Source organism: Periophthalmus magnuspinnatus, chromosome 13, assembly GCF_009829125.3.
Source record: "Periophthalmus magnuspinnatus isolate fPerMag1 chromosome 13, fPerMag1.2.pri, whole genome shotgun sequence".
Classification (NCBI taxonomy): domain Eukaryota; kingdom Metazoa; phylum Chordata; class Actinopteri; order Gobiiformes; family Gobiidae; genus Periophthalmus; species Periophthalmus magnuspinnatus.
In genome coordinates this window covers 4,053,533-4,078,990 of record NC_047138.1, presented here as the reverse complement: position 1 = coordinate 4,078,990, position 25,458 = coordinate 4,053,533, and the positions used below count along the sequence as shown (strand labels likewise).

Below are 25,458 nucleotides of genomic sequence, written 5' to 3'. Positions count from 1 at the left end.
ATATCAGGTGTGTAATGGGAATACACGGCTCTAATGCGCTTTGAAGATATCTGAATGCACAGGGAGGAGCGAGAGAGGGTGGTTTTACATCTGAAACAATATACAGCACATAATAAAGGGTCATCGGTGTGGAGACTTTTCCAAAAGAGTGTTATGTACGGCAGGTACGTTTCCAAGGGCGAGAAAATCCTTTAGAGAATTCACTGTTGTGGTAATTTGGAGCAATGACTGGGGTTTAGGAGCAACATGGAGGAAATACAATAAGCAGCCGTGACATTGGAATATTCAAATGAACTATCTCTTCATCTTCAAAACGGTGTGTTGTGGATTACCAGGGGCAAAGTTATCTGTATGTAAAGTGGGTCAAATAGGATGGATTTTTTTTCTTTTTAGGCCAATTAATATAAGCTGTGGTAGTGACACGCGTTCACAGACAAATCGAACGGTTGGCGGTCCTATCCCAGCTTCAAATGTGTCGAGTGAATAGTTTTATTGGTTGTGGTTGTGCGTCAGGGTGGCTGTGGCTATTGAAGAAGCTTATATCCATCACCGTGTGCAAAGGAAAAGCACTCTGAGTATCACAAATTAGGATTATTATATGTAGAGGAGCATCAATACAGCGATTTCAGTCCTAATTGTGATACCTTAAAGTGCATGTTCTGAGATTTTTGGGAGGAAAGAGGTCATTAAACAATAGTGGAGCAGTTTCTTTTCTCATCGCAGTGTCAGATTAATAAATATTTGGACAGAACGGTGTGTTCAGGATGGTCTGGTGTCATCTTAATCAAGTTGATCAGTGACGTTAATATGGGATAGCACCAATACAGCTATCCCTTGATGAAAGTTCTCCCATAACTGTCTCTTCAGCCCCGTGTGACCTTGAAACTGAGGTGGATTCAACATGGTACAAAGGGCATCAAGTGCACATCAATGACTTACCTATTTTAGCCCTCATCATCATCATCATGTGAAGCATAATGAATCATCTGTAATTGTCCTTTAATGTCATTAAACTAAAATGCATTGTCCAGTGCGTTGCATCTACAGTCCATCCTGTGTCTCCTTATTTTGACTGAGAGCAGAAGAAGCTTGTCACTGTGATTTTGTTGAAGGGCGTATAGTCACGGCTGATGTTATACAATATGACTAACCCCAGTTAATAGGCGCCAAGGGCAAAACTCCATTATGTCAACACTAATAGTGCCGTGTGAGTCCTGCAGCCCCACTGTTACAGTCACATTCACTTATTAGCAGAGCTCAGCCGGTCCGTGCGTCTCCAGATGTTCACGCAGAGCACGTGTGGAGCAGCGCAGGAGCCTGTGCTACTTTTGTTCTGTGTCCACTGGCGCTTTGAGCTACTGCATGACTGCACCAGCGCAGCACTGTGCAAGAGACAGGGGAAGGCTGCCATCTAGCGGCGACTGGCGGCAGTGCAGCGTGTAGAGCTACAATGCACAATAAGGGGACGTTTTATATGATGCACAATAATAAGACTTTAAAAAAAAAATTAATTCACTCTAATAGTACTTTTTTATAATTCACACTAATAGTACGTTTTTATAATATAATGCACACTAATCATATATATATATATTTTTATAATGCACACTAATCATATATATATATATTTTTTATACTGGACACTAATCATACTTTTTATTTTATTATTATTTTCTTTATTTATTTTTAATTATAATGCACACTAACAGTACTTTTTTATTTTTATAATGCACACTAATCATATATTTTTTTTATACTGGACACTAATCATATTTTTTTTCATAATGCACACTAATCATACTTTTTATTTTATTATTATTTTCTTTACTTATTTTTAATTATAATGCACACTAACAGTACGTTTTTAAATAACGCACACTAATCATACTTTTTTAAAATAAGGCACAGTAATGGCACCTTTCAAACTGTTTTTCAGTGCTGTGGATTAGTGCATGTTATTGCATGACACCACAATAACAAAAGATGAAGTTTAAATCTGTCAACTGGACAAATCGCTGTAGGAGTTGTACGATGTGTCCAGTTGACAGATTTAAACTTCGTCTTTTCCTCTGGATCAGACCTGGACGACTGAGGGATTACACAGATGACACCACAATGAAAAAACAAACAAAAGCAAAAACTTTCATTTCTTATTCTACCAAAATATATCCACAGTTTTACCATATTTAAAGCCACACTGTGTAACTTGGTTCGCCCCAAAATAGACTAAAATACATAATAAATAATAATGAAATAACATGTTCATTCAAAAACTCTGTCTTTACTCTGAGCTGCTTTTATCTTCATAAATTAGACTCTTATTTGGTCTGAAGTAGGGGCTCTTCCTGCTTGTTTCCATGGAAATGTTGCTCCTTTGGATGTATAGTATTCCACAGTATGGCATTAAACCTGATCTCTGTGGAGAATGTTTTGAAATATGGTTTTAACTTTCTATTTCCATGGAATTATGCAGTTGACTCTCCACCAGAAAGTCTCATACTATCACTTTAAGTCCTCGTCCCTTACAGCAGGTAAAATGACCCAAAGTCTCAAATGTGTAAGTCCCAAATATCAGTTTATTCAGTACAATAATATTATTTCTACTGTCATTCGTTTCCCAGGCAACACAAAACATTAATTAAATAAATTAACAGAAACAATCAACAAACACACAAACGCTGGACTTTAATGCCGCACCTACATCTTCAAGAGTTCTACAATCAAAATTAATGTCGTGTGGTTAAAGGCTTTTTCAGCATTATAAAAAAAATCTATTTTTCTGACTACATCTTTTAGTGTAAGCTCCGCAAACATCTTGATTCAAGAAGAAAGGTAAAGCAAAACATCTCTCATTATGAAGATCTGTCAGTGTCATTGCATCAAGATAGAAAAATCTAATGTCAAGATCACAATGTAATACACATTATTATGTTACTGTTAAACAAGGCAGTGTCACTCCGTCCTTTTTGGCGTTTCTATTCGACATAGAAAACATGTCAGTTTGAAAGGTTCATAATACAAACGAGGAGTCAGTGTCATAGATGTGGATGAAGATACAAGATGGCTCCTGCATCCTCCAGTTTCTTTAAGGCTACAGCTTCATGATTGAGGTCATGGTAAGAGTTCTGCACAGACGGAGGACGAGAGGGATTTAATATTAATGAAAACAACAAACAAATGAAACTCAAACACAGATCTCACCTTCATAGACCTCATTGTGTCATATCCATAGTAGTGGATTGGATGCTTTTGGTTATTTGATTGTGGATAACCAAATCCAGCGATATGGACCACATCACAGTAGTTAAGTGCAATGAAGACAGCGAGGATGCCCGTGGTGGGATGCACTGGCTTCTGAAACAACAGGACACTGTAACAGCCAACTTCATCAAAATAATCACAGTTATTTTACTCATTTTTATCTGGAGTCTGCAGAATCTAAAACACAAACCACAAAACACATTCTCATTTTCAGCAGTTCTATTAATATTCATAAATATTCTCAATTTTTTATTTCTCTCTATGACTAGTATTTGTATTACTAAAATAATGATTGCTCTGTTGCAGCTCTGGTATAAAAACTCTGGCCAGTTTATTTGGATTGTATGTTATTCTGCAAAGTAACCACTAGATGGCAGCATAGAGCAACAAACCATTGCCCAGATTTAAAGATTCTTCTTCTGTTTTCTGTCCCACTCAAATATTTAGAGGTGAATAACATTACTTCAAGATAAAAGCAGAGGAAGAGACTCAAAAAATCACGAGTATTAAACTGATCCACTGAAAAAAATGACAAAAGTACAAATAAAATGCAATCTTACATGTCAAATACTGAGAGAAATGTGTTTAGAAAATGTAATCAAAAAAAAATAATCGAGTAAAACCACATCCTGAATAAATAGTGCAGTGAAGAGGGCCACGTCCTGCAGAATACAAAGTGCAAAAAGTGCACTCTGACGGGTTGACGGACATGAGTTCATCAACCCATCAGTGTGTTTTTCCCCAAGTAAATTTGTCCGGGCGTATGCAAAGAAAGTTCAAATCACATAGATGTAAATTCATGACATAAGCGTAGAACAAATGCAGTATCTGATATTAAAACACTTCTCTATTTTAAAAGGAAACCATCATTTTGTGTTGAGGACAAACGTCTCTGTTTGTGTCCCTGAATGACTGACCTTCCTGATGTTTGACTTTCCACAGACAGTTAAGGACACCGGTCAAGAGAACTGTATCTTTTCCCAAATCTGTCAATGATTACCTTTACCGGGGAGCTCAGCCGGCCTCAACAAATACAAATTTAAGTTTTTTACCGCTTGTCCAGTCCAACACAAAACAATAAAAGAAACAAAAACCAAAAAAAACGTTCAACTGAAACCGAGATTAGCCTCTGCTGAATTTCTTTTTCATTTGAATATTAATCTTACGCGCTTAGAGACAGTGAAATAAGTTCTACAGTCCAAGGCATGATAGTCGCTTTAGCGCTTTAACGAGGAAAAGTGGAGCTTAATCGAGCGTTATTTTATGTGTTTTGTATTTCATTTTGCGTAGCACTTTGGAAAACGTTTTGTCTTTTGATGTGAGCTAAATTAGACAAGAGTATTGATCGGATAAGGTGATTCTTTGCTTAATAAGTCGCTCGATAAATGCTCTGTTCATGTGTTTTTTTTTGTTAAATCACTGTTAGAGCATTTCCTTTTTCCCTGTTTGGTGTTCATAAAGGTCAGTATTCAAATTGCTAAATAAGTAAATGCAGACATTGCGACACTGCACCTTCCTGCAACTGCATAACCGTTTCACACTTCTCACAATCATTTCCTATGGAACACAAACCGCCAACCAAAACGAAAACGCGACATAGAAAGTTATTGATGGTTAAAGCGGTGAAAGAGTCCTATCTGTCAAATTGTGTTATTGCAGCAACGAGTGAAAAAAAGAAAAAAAAAAGAAAAGAAAAGCCGTGCGCAGCTGATGTCCTGCGCGTATTTGCTTCATGTTGTCGCTAATACACGAGCCCTCTGCAGTGGTCTGGTGCATAGTTTGGACACGGGCCCATGGAGCCTTGGTGAGAGGGAATGAGGAGAGGGGTGGAGGGGTGGAGGGGTGGAGGGGTGGAGGGGTGGAGGGGGGGTGGGTGGGTGCACATGCTGTCACCAGACTGCAGTCACACACACACACACACACACAACAGCCCCTGAAGTTTGGATAGGGAAGTGAATGCAACAGAACAGAGTGTAAAGTACTAGAGAAAATACACATTATAACGGTAGACGTAGTACGTGCATAGTCCATTTACTGTAGGTTATGTTGGTTCTCGGAAATCTGGTAGGTCCATTAGAGCGAAGGGGTGTGTGTTAGCGAAGAGGAAGCGCGCCGTAGAACTGATTCATGACTTGACAGATGCAGGATGGCAATAAAAACAGTTGAAGTTCGAGGTTTGAAACGTCAGATTTAAACGAATTGCAGTAATGTGTTGAAATAATGTAATTGGGGGTGTGCCACAAGGGTGCGTTTTGGGGCCTGTGCTTTACTGCTTATACAGACGACGCAATGATGTATGTGGCAGCAGACATCACTAAACGAGCTCAGAGTTATTAAACAGACAGTCGACATATCAAAGAGGTTTCACTTTGAATCAAACGTTAGACTTTTCTCCATTAAACTGCAAATAAAATCAACAGAGTGAACGCGAAACTGCGCTTGGACGTGGAGTGGATAGATATGGCCAAATTTAAAATATGCTTTCATTTCATTGTTGTTTTTTTAGTTATTTTGCCTCGTTTTCTCAGTGGATTTGCTGAAGGAGCTCGCCGTTTCCTCGCCACACGTCATTTCTCTGTCTCACCTGTCGACTTGAATGCACTGGAATATGGAGCAGCCGTTCCGCCGTCTGGTGCAGAAAGTGCGGATCCAGCACTCGGATTTTACTCGGATCTCCCAACCAGATCAGAGGAGGAGGTTTCCAAAAGCCTTTACGGATCTGAACGAGACAACACACAAACAGAAGGCGAATACAGATGCATTTAAACTCTCACGTCTGGGGCCGAGTAAATCCTTACACTAATTAGCAAGTAATGACCCAGCGACTATTAGTGGTAAGAGGCCGGAGATGCTGCAGGCTACGCAGTATTCAGTGGAAAGTACACCTTGAATAATCTGGGTACTGCTGTGATGGGAACGGCTGGGTGTAAATGGCCTAATCTTAGTTTATGTTTAGAGAAAGGTGAGAGGCTGCACATGTACCCTCTTCTCGTTGTAGAGGATCTCTTTAAGCCAGCGCAGGTCCTGCAGTTTGAAAGGCACCAGCACCATGAGGGTCTCGGGCTCGTTGTGCAGAGTGGGGTTGGAGGAGGCCGACTCTGGGTAGAACAGCCTCATAGACGTTTTATTGCCCACGTCATCCTCATAACCTCTGACAGGGGCATCGTTTAACCTGGAGAAACACAAGACCTGAAACATCCACTGGACACAGGACACACATTTTTACTCTTTTATACTGTCTATTTAGTAAACATGGCACAGTATTAACATATAAAATGGAATAGTATTTAAAACATGAGGTCACCTCAGTCAAAAGGCTGTGGTCATGACATGTTTAGGAAATGTAAACTATTGGCTTAGTTTTGCATTGATTTGCTGTGTATTTTTACAATTCAAATCTGCTCAAATCTTAGACCAAGGCTCTGTGAGCAAAACAGTGGCAGTGAAAGATGAGCTAAGATCTTTGTTGTTTTAATGTTTAGTCAGCTCTTTATGAGCGTGTTTAAGCAGGATCTAACTTTTCTATGGCCAAATCAGGATCATGACGTTAACAGTCAGGAATGTTCTGCATTTTAAATGCCAATAACCTTTTTCTTCTTGGCCGGGAAATGATTAGCTTCTGTTGGAGGGGGACAGTTTTAAAGGGGGGCTGATGGGGAGAAAAATGCATTGTGGTAAGACCTAAGCCCCGTGTTTGAAAGCGGCTTATAAATCCTTGGAATAAGTTCATTCTTGAGCTACATAAAGTGAGATCAGTGGAGTTTTAGTCACTAAAGTCCTGTTCTTTATTTGGTTTACAGTGGTCATGAAAGTAACTGATCCTCCTGTGAGGATCACAAGATAAAAGGATGACTTTATCTTATCTTTTTGTTTGTGGCTTTTATGACTCTCTAATTATCATATTCTAATTTTAGATGGAGGGCAGGGACCTACAAACTTGTATACCTAAATAAAATGTTATAATATGGAAAATATGTTTTTTTATTATGTCTGTGTAAACCCTCAGTCGTCCAGGTCTGATCCAAAGCAAAAGACAAACTTTATCTTTTGCTTTGTTTATTATTTATTCATTCTGTCTAAAAGTTCTTCTACCTGTACCACTGTGACTGAATTATGTTTTTTGAAGCTATGGTGAAAAAAAGCACAGTTTGATGCAAAGAGTGAAGATGTTGAACATAGATCCAGTTTGAGCTCAATCAAACCCGACATCTATGTTTAATTTTAATACATAACCACAGCTTATATTAAATAAACGTTCTTACCGGAATACGACATCGTATTTGTTGATGATACTTCCTAGAGATGTGTTTTTAATAGAAAAGCCGTTTCCTATGACCACACAGGTTCTGCATTCAAGACTAAAAAGAGAATTACATCAGTGCATGAGCTTCTTGTAAATGTAACACATTTACAGTATGAAACACAGCAGATGGTACATTTACACAACATTTATACTTAAGTCACTTAAGTTTATTACAAAACCACAATGATAATTATTACAAAACCACAATTTAGTAATAGAATATAATTTTCAAATACAAAATAACAGTATTTTTTTTAACTTTAGCATCTTTAATATTCACTCTGATAAAACTCAAAATTATATTAAAATTATTCATGAAATCTGTTTGTCCTGTTGCAGAATCAGGATTAAACCAGGATTAAACCAGAACTAAACCAGGACTAAACCAGGTCTAAACCAGGTCTAAACCAGGACTAAACCAGGACTAAACCAGGACTAAATCAGGACTAAACCAGAACAAAACCAGGACTAAACCAGGACTAAACCAAGACTAAACCAGGTCTAAACCAGGTCTAAACCAGGTCTAAACCAGGTCTAAACCAGGACTAAACCAAGACTAAACCAGGACTAAATCAGGACTAAACCAGGACAAAACTAGGACTAAACCAGGACTAAACCAGGACTAAACCAGGACTAAACCAGGTCTAAACCAGGACTAAACCAGGACTGAACCAGGACTAAACCAAGACTAAACCAGGTCTAAACCAGGACTAAACCAGGACTAAACCAGGACTGAACCAGGACTAAACCAAGACTAAACCAGGACTAAATCAGGACTAAACCAGGACAAAACTAGGACTAAACCAAGACTAAACCAGGACTAAACCAGGATTAAACCAGGACTAAACCAGGACTAAACCGGGACTAAACCGGGACTAAACCAGGACTAAACCAGGACTAAACCAAGACTAAACCAGGACTGAACCAGGACTAAACCAGGTCTAAACCAGGACTAAACCAGGTCTAAACCAGGACTAAACCAGGACTAAACCAAGACTAAACCAGGACTGAACCAGGACTAAACCAGGTCTAAACCAGGACTAAACCAGGACTAAACCAGGACTAAACCAGGACTAAACATGGCAAATCAGTGTTTGAGTTTTGTGCAGCTAAATCCTGAAACATTCTTCCTGAAGATGTGACTCAGGCCTCGACTTTGACCTTGTTTAAATCCAGACTCAGTTCTGTTTATCCGACTGAAAGGGTTTTATTCTGCACTGTTCACTTTTAACGTTAATTTCATGACAGGACTTTTATTTATGATTATTTATGTTTTGATTTGTTGTATTGTGATTGTAATGTCTTTTTATTCTGTAAAACACTTTGAATTACACTGTGCTGTACAAATAAATTAGTTTTGCCTCAGTAATTGCTCAAATGAGTATCTAGTTGATGATTTGATACTTTTGACAACCCTAACCAGGACATAAAAAGTACTAGAAAAGAACCAAACCAAGAATATGCACATTGCACTATAACATCTGCATATCTGTGTCTTTTTTACACTTACTTTTCAACATTATCTGACTCCGGGAAACGGGCCGAAGCAGCGAGAACTTTCATGAGAATCTGTTCTGAAATCAGAGGGTTTACAACATTAGTTACAGCATGTCCCACTGGAATGTGCAGATACAAATGATAAATGATAAATAAACATACCACTGCCTTTAATGCCATATGGAAGTGCGAGTCTGGACAAACGCTCTCTCCAGAAGAAATCATCCAGCTTCAGAAATAGCCGTGTCTGTCTCCCGATGCTGCAAGAATCATATAAAACAAACAACGTACATTTCAGCACAATTCACGCACAATTCACGCACACTTCACTTCACGAGACGGGCTAGGACGTGCGGAGGAAAGACTGACGGGGCTTTTAGCTAATGCACAATAGACAATACAAGCCATGATGCCAACAAGTGTGGTTAATCATCCCGGCTTAGGCCTGAACATTCCCAAATGTTCACTCAGCTCCTGGCAGGTAAACTCCAGACAAACACAACTAAACATTTTCAACACTGCTCAGTTTGATTTCTTCAGATTTGGCCGCTGATGTGACAAAACATTGATGCGTATTGTGTACTTTTTGTCCGCGTTTATGAGGAAATCATGAGGGGTGTGGTGGTTTAGTCATGTTATTACGAAACAATGCAAAAGGCCAGATCAGAAACAGAATGATATGACAAAAAAACAAGTACTAAAGTTGCCGTGTGGTGTCTGCGTTCGCCTTGTATGTGCTTTTTGGAGCGCTGAGCTGGCAACGCGCTGAGAACCTGGCATCCTGAAATAAGAGGCTGGCACAGACCGCTTAATAAGGCCTCCACTTTCCACAGAAACAGCATAGATGTGCCATTACTCACTTAAAGTTAAGACTCTCCCACTTCTTTTGGGTCAGCCAGCCGCCGCACAGGGACTTGCTACTGTTCAGGGGCTTGGCTGCTCCATAGCTGAGGAACAGACATCAACAATTACAAGAGGCTGGCGAGGACACTTCTCATGGTTCACGGGCCTTAAGTGCGCCCGTAACTCAGTCTAGTTAGCCGGCTTTATGAGCTCAAAGGGTAAGAATAGGTATGCGAAGTAGCCTACAAATACCACTTTCAACTTTTTTTTTTAATGACTCAGCGATACTGGAGGTTTGGAGCTCACCAGGGGCAGGCATTTCTGTAATTACGTGACCTCAATTGGAGGAAAAAAACAAGGAAATGTGATTACCTCTGATGTATGCCGTATGAGCAGTAGTATGTGAGGAAGGACACGCAGAAGAGAAAAGCCGGGAAAAGCCTAAGGCACCATGCTGCGAACACAAAACAAACAGATGTAGCGACTTAATTAGGATTTAATAATATGAACAAACGGGAAAAGGAGGGATTTAAGAGGTAAATGTCTGATCTGTATTATCTTACGTGACAAAAAGTATTCATTCATTCTTTGTTGTGAAAAGAGTGAAGAGGTTTAACAAGAACCAGCAGAAGTCGCAGTCTGACAGTGAAGACTAAAAAATCATAATGGTTTTGTAGGTAAATGAAGTTTTTTCAGTTCAACCTCGAGTCGAGAAAGGAACTGAAAATTAGATATGATGAAAATAGATACTTGTTTTGAAGATTTAACACATTTGAATATCAAGTACATAGTTCATAGTAAAAAAGCTGCACTTCAGTGGGTGATTTTATATTTTTAAACTTAAACATTTACATGAGCACATTTCACTTGGACTGACCTAATATCGTCTGAATATTGTTGTGAGATATTCTAGTCTCTTCAAAGCCTCTGTCCTTCCGTTTACGCCCTGTCTCCTAAACGTTACAGTGTTGATGTACATAAATACTGTCTTCATCACTGTTTCTGTTCATACATGCAGTTTACTTCAGGATTTCTGTCCACGTGCTCTTACTTCTTTTCTCTTGGAGCGTTCGGTTCAGTGCGGTTCAGTCTAATATTGTTACGTGCGTTTAGTCACATGACCTCATGACTTTTAAACGGTCGCAGCTAAAGATGCACCAATACCAGTATCGAGTATCGCTCTGATACCAGGAGCCAGTACTCGTACTCATCCAAAGTGTAAAGTAGCTCCTCAGCAGCTGGAGCAGAGCAACGTCTGCCACGACCGAAATATTAAAGGTACTTCTCTTAATTATATTGAAATTATACGTAACTACAGTGATTTTAGTAGAAATTTAAAACAACTCCTCTAATAAATATTCCAGCAGGAAAAAAGGTTTTACTATAATGAAATGAATATTATATGAAGATAATAAAACATTTATAGAATAATAATAACACTGGATAATAAATAATGAATTAACTTTACCGCTGTGATAGATGCCCTAAAATAATGTCTGGTATTGGTACTCGGTATCGGCAAGTACTCAAAATGAAGTACTCGTTTAGGAAATAATGGTATCAGTGCCTCCTACGCGCTCAGTAAACTCCACAGTGTCTTTACTTTACTTCATTTAGAAAGTTTGTGTTGTCGGTCACAAACTTGAGGAATGAATGAAATAAAAATATTTCACACTCGTTTGGTGTCAATTTGTTTTCACAATAAAAACAAGGAAATTTAATACAGTGACTAAACCAGAACTAAACCAGGACTAAACCAGAACTAAACCAAGACTAAACCAGAACTAAACCAGAACTAAACCAGGACTAAACCAGGACTAAACCAGGACTAAACCAGGACTAAACCAGGACTAAACCAAGACTAAACCAGGACTGAACCAGGACTGAACCAGGACTAAACCAGGACTGAACCAAGACTAAACCAGGACTAAACCAGGACTAAACCAGGACTAAACCAAGACTAAACCAGGACTGAACCAAGACTAAACCAGAACTAAACCAGGACTAAACCAGGACTAAACCAAGACTAAACCAAGACTAAACCAAGACTAAACCAAGACTAAACCAGGACTAAACCAGGACTAAACCAGGACTGAACCAAGACTAAACCAAGAATAAACCAGAACTAAACTGGGACTAAACCAGGACCAAACCAGGACTAAACATGGACTAAACCAGGACTAAACCAGGGTTAAATGAGGACTAAACCAGAACTAAACCAGGACTAAACATGGACTAAACCAGGACTACTTTGACAATGTTTAAATCCAGACTCAAACTGTTCTTTTTATCTGGTCATGTGACTGAAAGGGTTTTATTCTGCACTTTTCTCCTTTAATGTTCATTTTATGATGATTATTTGTGATTATTTATGTTTTGATTTGTCGTATTGTGATTTTAATGTCTTTCTTATCCTGTAAAACACTTTGAATTACATTGTGTACACATTATATGAACAAACCTGCTTTGCCTGATTAAGATGGACAAGTAGAAGAGCCTCCGGTGCTTTTCCAGTGCATTTACGTTACTTATTAGTTACTTATTAAATCCTCCACATCAAATGTAAATGTAATTCTGAGTGAAACAAAAAACGGCACAGGCAAAAAGACTGATAAATAGAATGTACTTCAAACTGTCCAGAAAAAGATATTGGAAATTTCACTAGACATTTGAGATGCATGTTTAATTTTGGTAACAGCAAAGTTGAAAATAAACCTTTTTACCCAATCCAAATGTTTAAGAATCTATTAAAACTATCTAGAAATGTCATTTTTGAATTGCTCCAAAGATCTTAAATTAATAAAAAAATAACCATTGTTTAATCTGTGTATATTTACTATAAAGAACATGCAAAAAAAACAACCATCAGACTAATTAAAGCAAATAAAAAGACTCAATATTTTTCGAATTGGCCAAAATAATTCACAATTCACTGTATGTATTTTTTGTACACAGTATCACATATAAATTAGATTACATTAAAGTCTGGGCAGATCAAACCGGCCAAGATATATTTATATTTTCTGAAACTGGCTATCAAATCAAATGAGTGATGAGGAAATCAATATTGAAGATAACACAGTTTTTCATTGTGACAGGCAGGTTTAAAGGATTTGGAGTCGTTTATGTCAAAGGTCACGTGTCTGTGGACCTTCTGTTCTTCTGCTCAAAGACTAAACGCTCTGAATATCTGTCTCCGTCTGTTATGGAAATGATTTTGATTTAAAAATGGCTATTGCTGGTATTTATGGCGCATCTTCAGCCCCTAAAAATGAAACTTTCTAAACCGTAAAATGACGAGACACTAATAATAAGCGATGTAAATATGAACTGTCTGGAGAAACAGTCCGAAACTTTGAAAGACTGAATCTCATTTGTTTACTGACTAGACCTGACGCTAGAAATGTAAATAAAGCCACGTGCACTGATGTTGTTCCTTTCCCTCCCTCACCTGCCTGAGCTCCTGGTTCCTCCCGTGTGCACCTGGAACTCATCAGCGCAATCAATCGATCCTTGGTTCAACGTGGAAATTGACAGTTTAAGTTTAAGAAATGCTGCTAGAAAACCGCACAAACAACTATATTTAGAATTAGATCGGGCATTTTATCGCAAAAAAGGAAATGCAGTAGAATTTTATCAAGAGTTAGAAAGGCAAAAACGTTTTAATTCACGTCTGCGTTGACAGAGTAAAGAGGAATCCGACAGTACGATCCCTCTCATGACCTCGTATTCCTACACTACCATGCCAGGTTTTATTGGATTCAAGTGGAAATATGTGATGCTTTTACTTTATCTCAGTTTTGGATGATAAGATGATTCTTCTAATCTTGACGCTGAATCTGAACTTCGGGCAGATAACAGTCGTCAGACCTTTCTCTTACATAGAGGTTTTAAAAGCTTGCCACTCCACAAACCCAAAGAAAACCTTGATCCAAAACTACCAGAATTACAGAAAACTGCCTTCACAACTAAAAATATAAACAATCACCAGCTAAGATCTAAATTACCTTGTCATTTGTGAAAAGTTTGTCACAAATCAAGTTACAATTAAAGCCGCAAGTGGCATCGAACGGCCCTCGCGGGCCATGCTTCGCACTCGGCCGACCCAGCACTCCCTGTGGGTGGTGCTAACGTGCCACTTGTCCCTTTTTTATTGGGGCTTTGGGCTGCACTTCTCACCAAACAAGTCAAAACACATTGGAAGTGCTGATGCACAAAATGCAAAAACATGGGTTTTCCAGGCATCGCCATGGCAACACCGTGCAAAATACAAACTTGGCTCAATGGACTTTTTTGACGGGGAAGACCTGAAGAATCACTGTGCCAAATTCTATGTTCGTCGTTGACGATAATAAGTCGTTATTAGACTTTGAAATGTACGAAAATTTGGAAATTTTCCCATTAGGATAATATGTGCGCTTTCGCGCATGGCAACCCAGTGAAAAATATGACTTGGGTCTGATTGACTTTTTTGATCAGGATGACATGAGGAGTCATGGTGCCAAATTTCACATTATTCCATGAAACTAATATTATTCCCATGAATGGGAAAAATTGGGAGGTTTCCCATTAGGATAACATTGGCAGTTTGGCGCATCGCCATGGCAACACGGTGCAAAAGACGACATAGGTCTGATTGACTTTATTGATTGGGATGACCCAATGGAATTTTGTGTCAAATTTGGTAACATTTGGGAAAACTAAATTTTCGGTCTTCCATACAAATATATTAGATGTTCTGTAGGGGGCGCTATCACGCCAATTTAGTTTCTATCATAATGAGTAGCTTTAGGCCCAAAAGTTTTACAACTGATTCGAATTTGAGCCAAATCAGACTTTGCTTGCGCAAACGGGAGCAAATTTTGACTTTTGAAAATTGCAAAAATTCCGATGGTAGATAACTTCAGCTCCTCGTTATGAGCCTGTGGAGCCGTGTGCGCTGGGCAGCTCTGGTTTTACACACTGATAATAATGTTGCCTAATCTCTGTTGCCACTGCTCTGTCCTGTTTGTGTCTCCAAATGGTCACGGGTGTCCCCTGTATCTGTGGATGTTCCAGGTTTACTGCATAAATATGAGCTGCCACCGTACAATTACAACTTTACTCTCTAAAAATTGTGACTTTATTCTTGTAATTTTATTTTATTTTTTTAAATCAAGATATGTTTATTAAATTCAAGTTATCAAATACAGTCAAAAACTAACAATACAAAAACAATACAAACATAAAAAGACAAGATAAAAAAAACAAAACAGCAAAAAATAAAACCCACCCGCCCTGTCACCGCACAGGTAAAATATTTATACCAGGTGCTGTATTTATTCACATTATTTATTCACTATTCTTTTTTAAAGAGCTGGGTACATTCTTGTAAAATTTTTATAAAAATTTCAAATTGATTGTCAAAATGTTATTTTATTTTTGCGCCGCATAATTGTTTTTTTGTTTTTTTTGTTTTTTTACGTGACCCTTAAACCAGTTGTAAAATCCAGTACGATACAAACAAAAACAAACAAAACACATAAATTCACAGGTCCACGTAAATCATTAAAAACAGGAGCAGGTTTATCAGATTACAGCTCATAAATCATCCAGTTTTGTGTGTCCTTCAAATGGACCGGTCTCATTTGTAGTACAGCCAAAATTTTAGACATAAATCATCACACGATCCTGTATCAAAAGTTCACAGATCAACACCAGAGTGAGATATTGAGGAAGTGTATCACGTAATCCCCTGTAAATACATTTATACAGTGTTATTCTCTTCTGATGCAGCGACGGCCAACCTACTTTTTCAACAGTGATGGGTTTAAATTCATCACCTGTTATGAAACGAAAAGCGGAGTGAACAGTGGATCTAAAGGTTTAAGAGGAGAGGCTGAAGTCTGGACGTACATTATATTATATCTCCATAATCCAGTACAGAAGGAGAGGGAGTTTTACCGAAGATATTTACAGGTCGTGACGCTTTCAATCAACTGCACTGTTTAGTTTGCACAGATTTGAGACTTGGGGCAATTGTTTTAAACCCTGGTACTTCCCGGGTTCAGTTTGAAAGATAATTTAGGAGCCAATCACACGTAGCTTTGCGAAATTCCATAAACTTCAGATGCTTCAAGAGGATTTCTGAATTAAAGCTTTAAGTAAATCAATAAACAGTGTTATACAATTGTGTTTGTCAAGCGTTATGAATTATGAAACGCTTGTGTTTACTCGACTGATTAGACATTTATTTAAATTAATTAGGCCCGAGCCCATACAGGGCGTAGGGCCTATTGCTTCCACAACAATGAGTGCATGGGCAAAGCAGACTGCAGACTGTCTTCACCAAGTTACGCACGAAGTTGCGCACGAAGTTGCGCTCGAAGCACGCAACTTCGTGGCAGCACTGCCCCCTGCACAGACTCCTGTATCCTAGCAACCCATGCCGTAGGCATGGGACATGCATATTTGTTGTTGCTAGCATGTCAGCGTCAACATTGTCAACTCAAGCCCATTGACTCAACTCATCGTTGCGGAAGCAATAGGCCCTACGTCCTGTATGGGCTCGGGCCTAATTAATTTAAATAAATGTCTAATCAGTCGAGTTTGTCACTGCAAACACAAGCGTTTCATAATTCATAACGCTTGACAAACACGATTGTATAACATAACCCATCACTGTTGAAAAAGTAGGTTGGCCGTCGCTGCATCAGAAGAGAATAACACTGTATAAATGTATTTACAGGGGATTACGTGATACACTTCCTCAATATCTCACTCTGGTGTTGATCTGTGAACTTTTGATACAGGATCGTGTGATGATTTATGTCTAAAATTTTGGCTGTACTACAAATGAGAGACCGGTCCATTTGAAGGACACGTAAAACTGGATGATTTATGAGCTGTAATCTGATAAACCTGCTCCTGTTTTTAATGATTTACATGGACCTGTGAATTTATGTGTTTTGTTTGTTTTTGTTTGTATCGTACTGGATTTTACAACTGGTTTAAGGGTCACGTAAAAAAAACCCAAAAAAACAAAAAAACAATTATGCGGCGCAAGAATAAAATAACATTTTGACAATCAATTTGAAATTTTTATAAAAATTTTTACAAGAATGTACCCACCTCTTTAAAAAAGAATAGTGAATAAATAATGTGAATAAATACAGCACCTGGTATAAATATTTTACCTGTGCGGTGACAGGGCGGGTGGGTTTTATTTTTTGTTGTTTTGTTTTTTTTATCTTGTCTTTTTATGTTTGTATTGTTTTTGTATTGTTAGTTCTTGTTCTGTTAGTTTTTGACTGTATTTGATAACTTGAATTTAATAAACATATCTTGATTTAAAAAAAAAAAAAAAATTACAAGAATAAAGTCACAATTTTTAGAGAGTAAAGTTGTAATTTTACGAGAATAAAATCATAGTAAAGTAAAAGTAAAGACATAATTTTATCCAGATTTAAGAGAAATTCGCCTTTGATCAGAGCACAAAAGAAAGGCCTTATTTGAGTTAAAAGCTTAGATAAAAAACCTACGATAGATGGACTTTTAAACATTAACAAGTGTAGAATCATTTTTCCAGATATGGCCCCATGTGGCTCGGCCGTAGCTGAGTGTGGACGAGTCTTTGTGCGGATTTCACCAAATCTGTTCCCTTGAGCTTTCTACACTTGTTTACACTTGTTTGCAGGTTTGTGGAGGCAGTGGCAGCTCATATTTATGCAGTAAACCTGGAACATCCACAGATACAGGGGACACCCGTGACCATTTGGAGACACAAACAGGACAGAGCAGTGGCAACAGAGATTAGACAACATTATTATCGGTGTGTAAAACCAGAGCTGCCCAGAGCACACGGCTCCACAGGCTCATAACGAGGAGCTGAAGTTATCTACCATCAGCACAGGTTTGAACGGTGACTGTGTGCAAAGTGTCCACGTTTAGAACAGTAGAGAAGTGAAGCGGAGAATGGATATGAGCTGAGACTCCTCCACAGTCTGTGTCCTGCCCCATGAGCCCCAGGGAGAGCCACACTCTGCAGGATGTTTCCAAAGAGGAGTCCGGTCACTCCACGGGGGAAAATGTGGCCTACTTCATTCAACAGTTTGTGATTGATTCTAAACTGCAGATCTGTCCAGTAAGTTACAAACGTATGAGACGTGTAAAATGTCAGTATTTCAAAGTTTGATTTCCTTAATGGACATTTAAGTGAACTTCACTCATCCAAGCGACCGCCTTTTATAGTCGTGTTCATTTCATTCATTTTGGTTCAGCATCAAGCCCTAAATCAATAAATGCTGACTTTATTTCTGCTTAAATTACAACTTTATTCTCATAAAATTATGACTTTATTCTCGTAAAATTATGACTTTATCCCCTTAAAATTATGACTTTATTCTCGTAAAATTATGACTTTATTCTCAAAAAATTATGACTTTATTCTTACAAAATTATGACTAATGTGGAAAAATTACAATTTTTTCAGGCTTCGACTTTATTCTCATTAAATTACGACTTTATTCTCGTAAAATTATGACTTTAATCTCATTAAATTACGACTTTATTCTTATAAAATTATGACTTTATTCTCATTAAATTACGACTTTAATGTTGAAATGTTACGACTTTATTCTCGTACTGCCCATATTTTTTTAAGCGACCCTTATACTTAATTGTAGTATTTTAATAGTTATGAAGTTATGAAAAAAGTTTATAGATTAGGCAAAATTCAAGATTTAACCCTTGACCTGCCATAGAACAAGTTTGATAAGTATTATGTTCATTTTTACATGCTCTAGTGTTGTTTTGTTTTATGTGGATATGTATAAATTCCATTGATATAATACAAAAAAGCCCATATTTTTATTTAAAATGACTAAAATGCCCAGTAAATCACAAAAATGTTTTATGTTGTTGAGAGAACATGACAGAAAATGCAGAAGTAGGTCATAGGTTCATTTCTTCATACAAAACCAATTCTTTTTCTATTTTTTCTTGGTTTCTCCTGTTCAGTTTGTTAAATATATCCACAGAAATGGGCCCAGATCTTACTTTTAGCTGACTTCTGGGACATCTTCACATGCTCCGTTGTGTCTTCATGTCTCATGCCTACGGCGCATGGGGTTAGCCTGGTTCTGTGCACAGGACACACAAAATGATACCATCTTATTCGGAAAGTGTGAGGTTAAAGGAAACTACATAAAACAAAACTGCCAGTGGTTTATTGCATCATAATGGACATTTCACTGTATAACCAGCTTCGCCCGTAAGCGAAAATGGGAGGGGAACAGGAAATGGCACTAGAAAGTGAAATGAACCTAAAAGAGTGGCACAGAACTGTTACCAAAAGTTGTCAAATACGCAAAGAGAAAATGACGTAAATTCTAAGTTATAAACAGTGATAGTTTTACAGTTTAGTTGTTCATGAAATCATTAGATTGACATAACGAGAGGGGAAACCAGAGAACCTGGATGAAACTTACACAGACACAGGGAAAACACCCAAATCCCACACAAAGGTCCAAATCTCCTCAAGCTGAACCCAGCAGACTGACGTGACAACCTCTGTGCCGCTCTTATCAAATGTATTATATTCCTAATGGCCAACCTCCATGGCTAAACTCCTGCTTATTGCTGAACTTGAAAAAATAAAACAATTGACATCCCATTTTATCACCACACCTTCGTCATCAGGCTTTGTTTGTACATGATTTACAGCGGGGGGTTGGATTATGTTATAAATCTGATAAACTTTATACCTCCATCCACATGAGTATACAGTACAAAATTAATTTCACAGCAATATAAGTTTACAGTAAAATAGGATCATGTATCATCGTAAAGTACACTGTCTCACTGTTGACACCCTTTGTAACTGTTTATGTGTTTGTTGTCAGCGTAAATACTTTTGTAACTGACTGTTTTGCTTATGTTTTGCCGTACAGTAGCATTTGTGTTCAGAAAATAAACAACAACAACAAATTCAGTGTGTTTTCCTTACACCAGAACGCTACAAAACTAATACGAACTCAAACTCAAACAGACTTAAACTTCATCTTTTGCTCTCGATCAGACCTGGACGACTGAGGGATTACACAGATTACAATACTGCACTACAATATAAGAAGTAAATGGACAATAGTGTGTAATACTTATCACTGGGGCATCTGGGGTAAAAACGTAGCTATGGCGGGTCGTCAGTAGATGAAAACTACACTCCTCAAACTTAACCAGATGGATATAATGTCGAGGCGTAATGTAGTTGATGTAGTTAATGGTAAATGTGCCAAGTCTACTCCAAACATGATGGAAGTGAATTTTGAAAGGCGCATTAGAGGAAATAAATAACAAAAAAAACATGGGTAGAGCTGAGGGTCTGTTTTAAGGTCTGTTAATGATGCGTTACATTGTTACAGGAACGAAATACTGCTGTAAATCTATCTACTGTAAATCTGTTTTTTATTTGCAAATTTACATGCTTTTTTACGTCGTACGAACGTGCATTGTGTTCTGCGTCCTGATTGGCTAAGGGACTGTAGACAGCCAAATTTGCATAAAAGTTCCATCGAAACGACAGCGGAGCAACGCCAGGACGAAAAGGCGCGGTCAGAGGAGCTGTGAAATACACGAGAGTCACTATAAATGAATGAAACAAGAGAGAAATGTGAGAAAATGTTAATGCCTGTGTGAGAAAAGTGTATAAAGTGTGTGGTGAGGGGTTTTACAGCTGCAAAAAATATGGAATAATTGTAAAAAACTAAAGCTGCGGGTTGGTTTTAGAACGTAACCCCCGCGATAAACGAGGGAGTGAAGCGAGCGGAGAATTAAACGGAGTCCTAGTTCCTCTTTGTGTGTTTGTTTAGGACTTAACTAACAGTAAAAACATGTGTATCTATTTTGTATTTACTGTTTTTTAACCAGGGAAATGCCACTGAGACTCTCTGTAACGTTCAGACATTAGAGGAGATCCTGTGGCGGTAAAACACTCTGATAAAACCCATGCAAAATGATGACACGGGAAGGCCCCATTCGGTCAGGAAAAGTGCCAATTATCACAACGTACTGCATCAAATACATTACGCATGAAGTGACAGCGTTGATGTTTTATTGCTAAAGTTATTTCGGATCTATAATTTGACAATAAAGTATTATCTAATCTAATCTATCTTGTTATGTGTGGAATTTCACCTACTCCACAGAAACAATTACATTGGTCTTTCCAACTTCCAATAAGTCACTATACAAATTAACTTAAACGGAGCAATGTCTGTGTAATCCCTCAGTCGTCCAGGTCTGATAACTTTGGCTTTTACTACATACGGAGCAATTCTTACCTTTTGCTTCTTTCATTTTCAGTAAAGCGGTCCTTGTATATAAGATTTAGCTTGTTCAGTTTTCTCTTTCCTGTAACAAAAAGAATCAAAAATTCAGTACAGCTCTTGAAACAGAGTTGGTACAAAATAATTACACACTATTCTGTAAAAAATCCTGCTTTGTACATGCCCTCTTCTGAGTCAACATGACTAAGTGGAAAGTTTAACAGCTGGATGTAATGAAGCCCCCACACAGGAGGGGGCACACAATGTTCAGCATCTCTAGCCGCACCACAGGCAACTCCACTAAAGAGCAACACAAAAGATGAACGGGAGGTTGAGGGTTAGACGTCTACAGAGCACAGTATGCCAAAGGGTATGTCGCAGATAGGTGAGCCATAGGCTAAAATACTCATCTTTTCACTTTCACATTGTCTTTAAAGGGTGACTAAATGTTAATCCTGAGAGCTCATTTCACTCTGATTAAATCCACATGTCACTTATTCACTTTACACCACCTTCTATGACTTTGGCTTTTGAATGTTTTTGAATTGTTTTTAATGTGTATTAATGGTCAGCTGTATGGAAGCAGTTTGCTCCAGGGAAAGTGTGAAAACAGATGGAACTTTTCAAGGGTGTGACTATTAAAGGAATAAAGGACGATCATAGAATATTGTTATATATTGGTCTCATATTGTACATGTGATGATTCTGAAGCCCAAAGAGAAAACAGAGGTTAGTTTCACTCTGTGGTGAGTAAACATGAGTCAGACGATCACCATTTTGTTTGGGCAAAAACAAATCAATATCATTGAATATTATTATCATATTTAGTGATTCTTACTCTGCAGTCCTAATACTGATTAGATCCTGCACCGTGTGCACATTTAGAATGTGTCCACTGTGTTATCACAGACTTGTACCAATACAGAGACCAATACTGTGTCAGGTGGGCATCTGATGTGAAATCTATATAAATAGTCTATTCAAATGATTAACCCTAACCCTTAGAAAAAGGAAGTGGCAAAAGGCAAATATTTGGATGTATTTAACCAACAATTTGTCCAGTTGACAGATCTAAACTTTGTCTTTTGCAACCAGGTGTAAAATATTTTGTAACAAGTTTATGTAAACATACAACCACATTTAGAGTCGAATTTTAATGTGGCGTGAATGAATCCTCTACATCCATTTGAACAACAAAACTACTATCGTCTCTAGTAACAAATAATAAAAACTATAAAAAGTCAAAATGTACATAGTGTCATAAGTACTGTCCTTGAATACTTCCAGCTAAAATGATACTGATCATGTGTAAAGAGGAGCACGTGTGATTAATAAAGCTCTTCTCACCACCGCACACCTCACTGTTCCCACTCGATTAGATTTACTGTGTGTAAAGTACGTGGACATAAATGTGACCTTCACACATAAACCTCTCCTACCATCCGTCTAATTTCTCTTCACCACGGCTACGCTCTCTGAAGAAAATCACATGTTCGTACTGTTCAAGAGAAAATCACCTCTAAAACACATAATCTGGAAATATAATCCAGTCACAGAAACTAAATCTGCCACCCATTCATGACATTTAGAAAAAAGAAAAAGATTAAAGAGGCTCAGAGCATTTTGATTGCACCAGAAAACAGCACAAAACACAGAGATATTAATACAAATGTGAGAAATGTATGTAATTAATAACTCATAACTTTATATTGGGCATTTACTCAACTGAAACTGATTTAATATTAACAAACACCAGTTAACCAATTTATTCAATAACCAATAACACCAATTTATTCTGATTTGTTTTGCTTGAGCAGCTTTTAGTTTTATTAACAGGCAAAGTTGTGGTTAAGACCTCGTTTAATCATGTCTATAGAGGTTTAATCCTGTTTAAATCTTTAGTATTGCCACTGGTACTGTCAAAATGTATATTCCACTATAATTGCACACTATACTACTCCAAACTGCGTCCCTACTCGTCTTTCTTATGTTTTACGATCACATGCAAGAGGAAAGACACAATTAGACAAACTCTACCATGAAACCGCAATGTTTATGTTGCTAATCTGCAGTGTTTAATTCCAGTTTAATCCCACAAACCCGTAGCACTAGTATGTACACGATTATGTGTCTGCTCTGGGTCCTGGGAGTCAGTCTGGTCCTAATTAGTTTCATGGAGGAAGTTGTACAATGGCACAGGATGATGGTTTCCAGTTGGTGCTCTCCTCGCAGGCTCTTCCCATGTGCAGCAGGTTAATACAAGTTCAGTCCTTTTCAGTGACTATATATTATGAAATTCCACCAAATACGTTCTTTTTGCTAATCGATCTATCATATATCTGCTAATTAATGTTTTGCATATAGACTATTTCTTTTGTAATAAGAAAATTGTAATAAAAATCATGCTTTTAGTTCAGTTTGCAGCTTCATCAAGGTCTTTAAAAACTGTTATTTTGTTTCTTTTTTACTTTTATCGTGTGTATTATCGTGTGTAGGACGCATGTGGGACAATTCGTACTAACAGCAGCTCATGCCATTTGTATTTTTAACACAGAAAATGTAGAATGTTTATTTGTTTCCATGTGAAATTTGTAAAAAAAAAAAAAAAAAAAATTGAATTGTAATTTATTTGAATGGATTTTTAGATTGTAAAAGAGCTGTGCACACGTTGGACTCTTCACACTCACAGCGGTTTGTGCCATTTTGCAATTTTCAAACTGTAAATCTATTGAACCCAGACAGAGCCTCTGTCATCTTTATCACACCACCCAGAAGATGACACAGAGTGATATTAAAAAGGGTGGACCAGTTACTCATGCAAACAAAAACATATTTCATACAGTTTTGCATGAGTAGGTTGAGTCACTACAGAGTTTACAGCCCGTAGTACAAATAAAATCTTGTTGTTTACATAATAAAATAAAGACTCATTACATCTTAGACATTAAGGGGAAAAATAAAATGACTAAGGTTTAAACTAGTTAAAAAGTTTGGTGCATATGGGAAAATTCCCTCTGACAAGTGTTAAAAAGGAAGATAAAAACAGTCCCCATAGATCTGATATGACTGTATAATGTGCTCAATCTATTACGTGCAAAGGCCTGTAGGACTTTATCAAGCTCACTCCATCACAGATATGGTACATAAACTAGTGTTTCACTCAGCACCTTTGGTCTGTGTTGCTGTCCTATGATCTACTGTGTGTATAAACAGATAATCTGCCTGATTTACTGTTTTTATAGACTTTAGGGGTTAAGTGTCATGTCAGTGTCATAAGTCATGTTCATGTGGCCTGTCCACCACAGCAAATGAACATCTTTAGGTTACAATCATATTAATTCATTGTATTAATTTAAATTCACATGTAAAAAACAATAAAGTAAAGTAAATAATAAACAGTCAGACCTTGTAGCTGTAGGCTTCAGTTATAAGTCCAAATCCACCTCCTTCCATCCCTGTGGACACTACAGACTCTGCATCTTTCCTTCTGAGGACAGACTTACCAGCTCTTTAGTTCTGCAGATGAGCTTTAATCTACGGAACAAGCCTGCTGTACTCTAGTGATGTTGCAACCAAGTTCACGTTGCTTCAGTTGCTTCAGGAGACACATTCACAGCTTGAGCACGGCGTGCGTGCGGCTCGTCCACGCAGCGTCACTGTGCACAGACGCGCCCTGGTGAAGGTGCGTCCAAAGGTGCGTCTGAACAAACACTGGTCCTGAAGCGCATTCCCCGCGCACAGATCACTGACTGTAGAGATGGCACGAGTCCTGCAGATTTCACTCTTGATACAGCGCGTTCTCTTCTTCCAACAGAGGCACGCATGCGCACGCTTTACGCGCACTCAGAGGGGAATGTCTCAAGACAATCAGAGACAAGCCAAAACTCGCTGTGCCATGGACTCTAATCAAACATGCCCGGTCATTATCATTATTATCACCACAACAGCATCACAAGAACATGGAGTTCATTGGACACGTGTGGGGAGCAGAAAAGATTTAAAATGTTTGAATCTCCTGCTCAGCTTTAATTGAAACAGCTGGTGCCTCGATAAACTAGTTTATTCAGCTCGGATAAAGACCCAGCTAACAGTCCATTTGCAGAGTGTTGGTGGTCTCAGGCACTGCTGACATAAGAAGTCTGCTGCGGGACTTTCCAGACATCTCCAGATACACTGTTATTGTAAAACTGTTGTTACTATGAGGGATTTCATTTGTGTGTCTTGCTTTAAATTCAAAGTGCTATAGGCCAC

General features: G+C 38.0%; 1 protein-coding gene across 5 annotated transcripts; it reads right to left on the bottom strand.

Moving 5' to 3' along the window:
• Nucleotides 1-2,554: 2,554 nt before the first annotated feature.
• st3gal4 (ST3 beta-galactoside alpha-2,3-sialyltransferase 4) lies at nt 2,555-25,073 on the bottom strand. Of its 5 annotated transcripts, none has more exons than XM_033977375.2 (12): nt 24,711-25,073; nt 21,223-21,292; nt 18,941-19,023; nt 10,277-10,358; nt 9,922-10,008; nt 9,224-9,321; nt 9,075-9,138; nt 7,524-7,619; nt 6,244-6,433; nt 5,846-5,980; nt 3,202-3,351; nt 2,555-3,125 (listed from the first exon to the last, which is right to left on the bottom strand). In XM_033977375.2, the coding sequence occupies exons 3-12, from the start codon at nt 18,993-18,995 to the stop codon at nt 3,036-3,038; spliced, it is 1,047 nt and encodes a 348-aa protein (XP_033833266.1). In that variant the 5' UTR covers nt 18,996-19,023; nt 21,223-21,292; nt 24,711-25,073; the 3' UTR covers nt 2,555-3,035. The 5 variants fall into 5 exon arrangements, with proteins under 5 accessions (XP_033833266.1, XP_055082205.1, XP_055082207.1 ...); XM_055226230.1 differs by having other exon boundaries at nt 3,202-3,354; nt 24,613-24,866; XM_055226232.1 differs by having other exon boundaries at nt 24,613-24,866.
• Between the last annotated feature and the right edge of the window lie 385 nt (nt 25,074-25,458).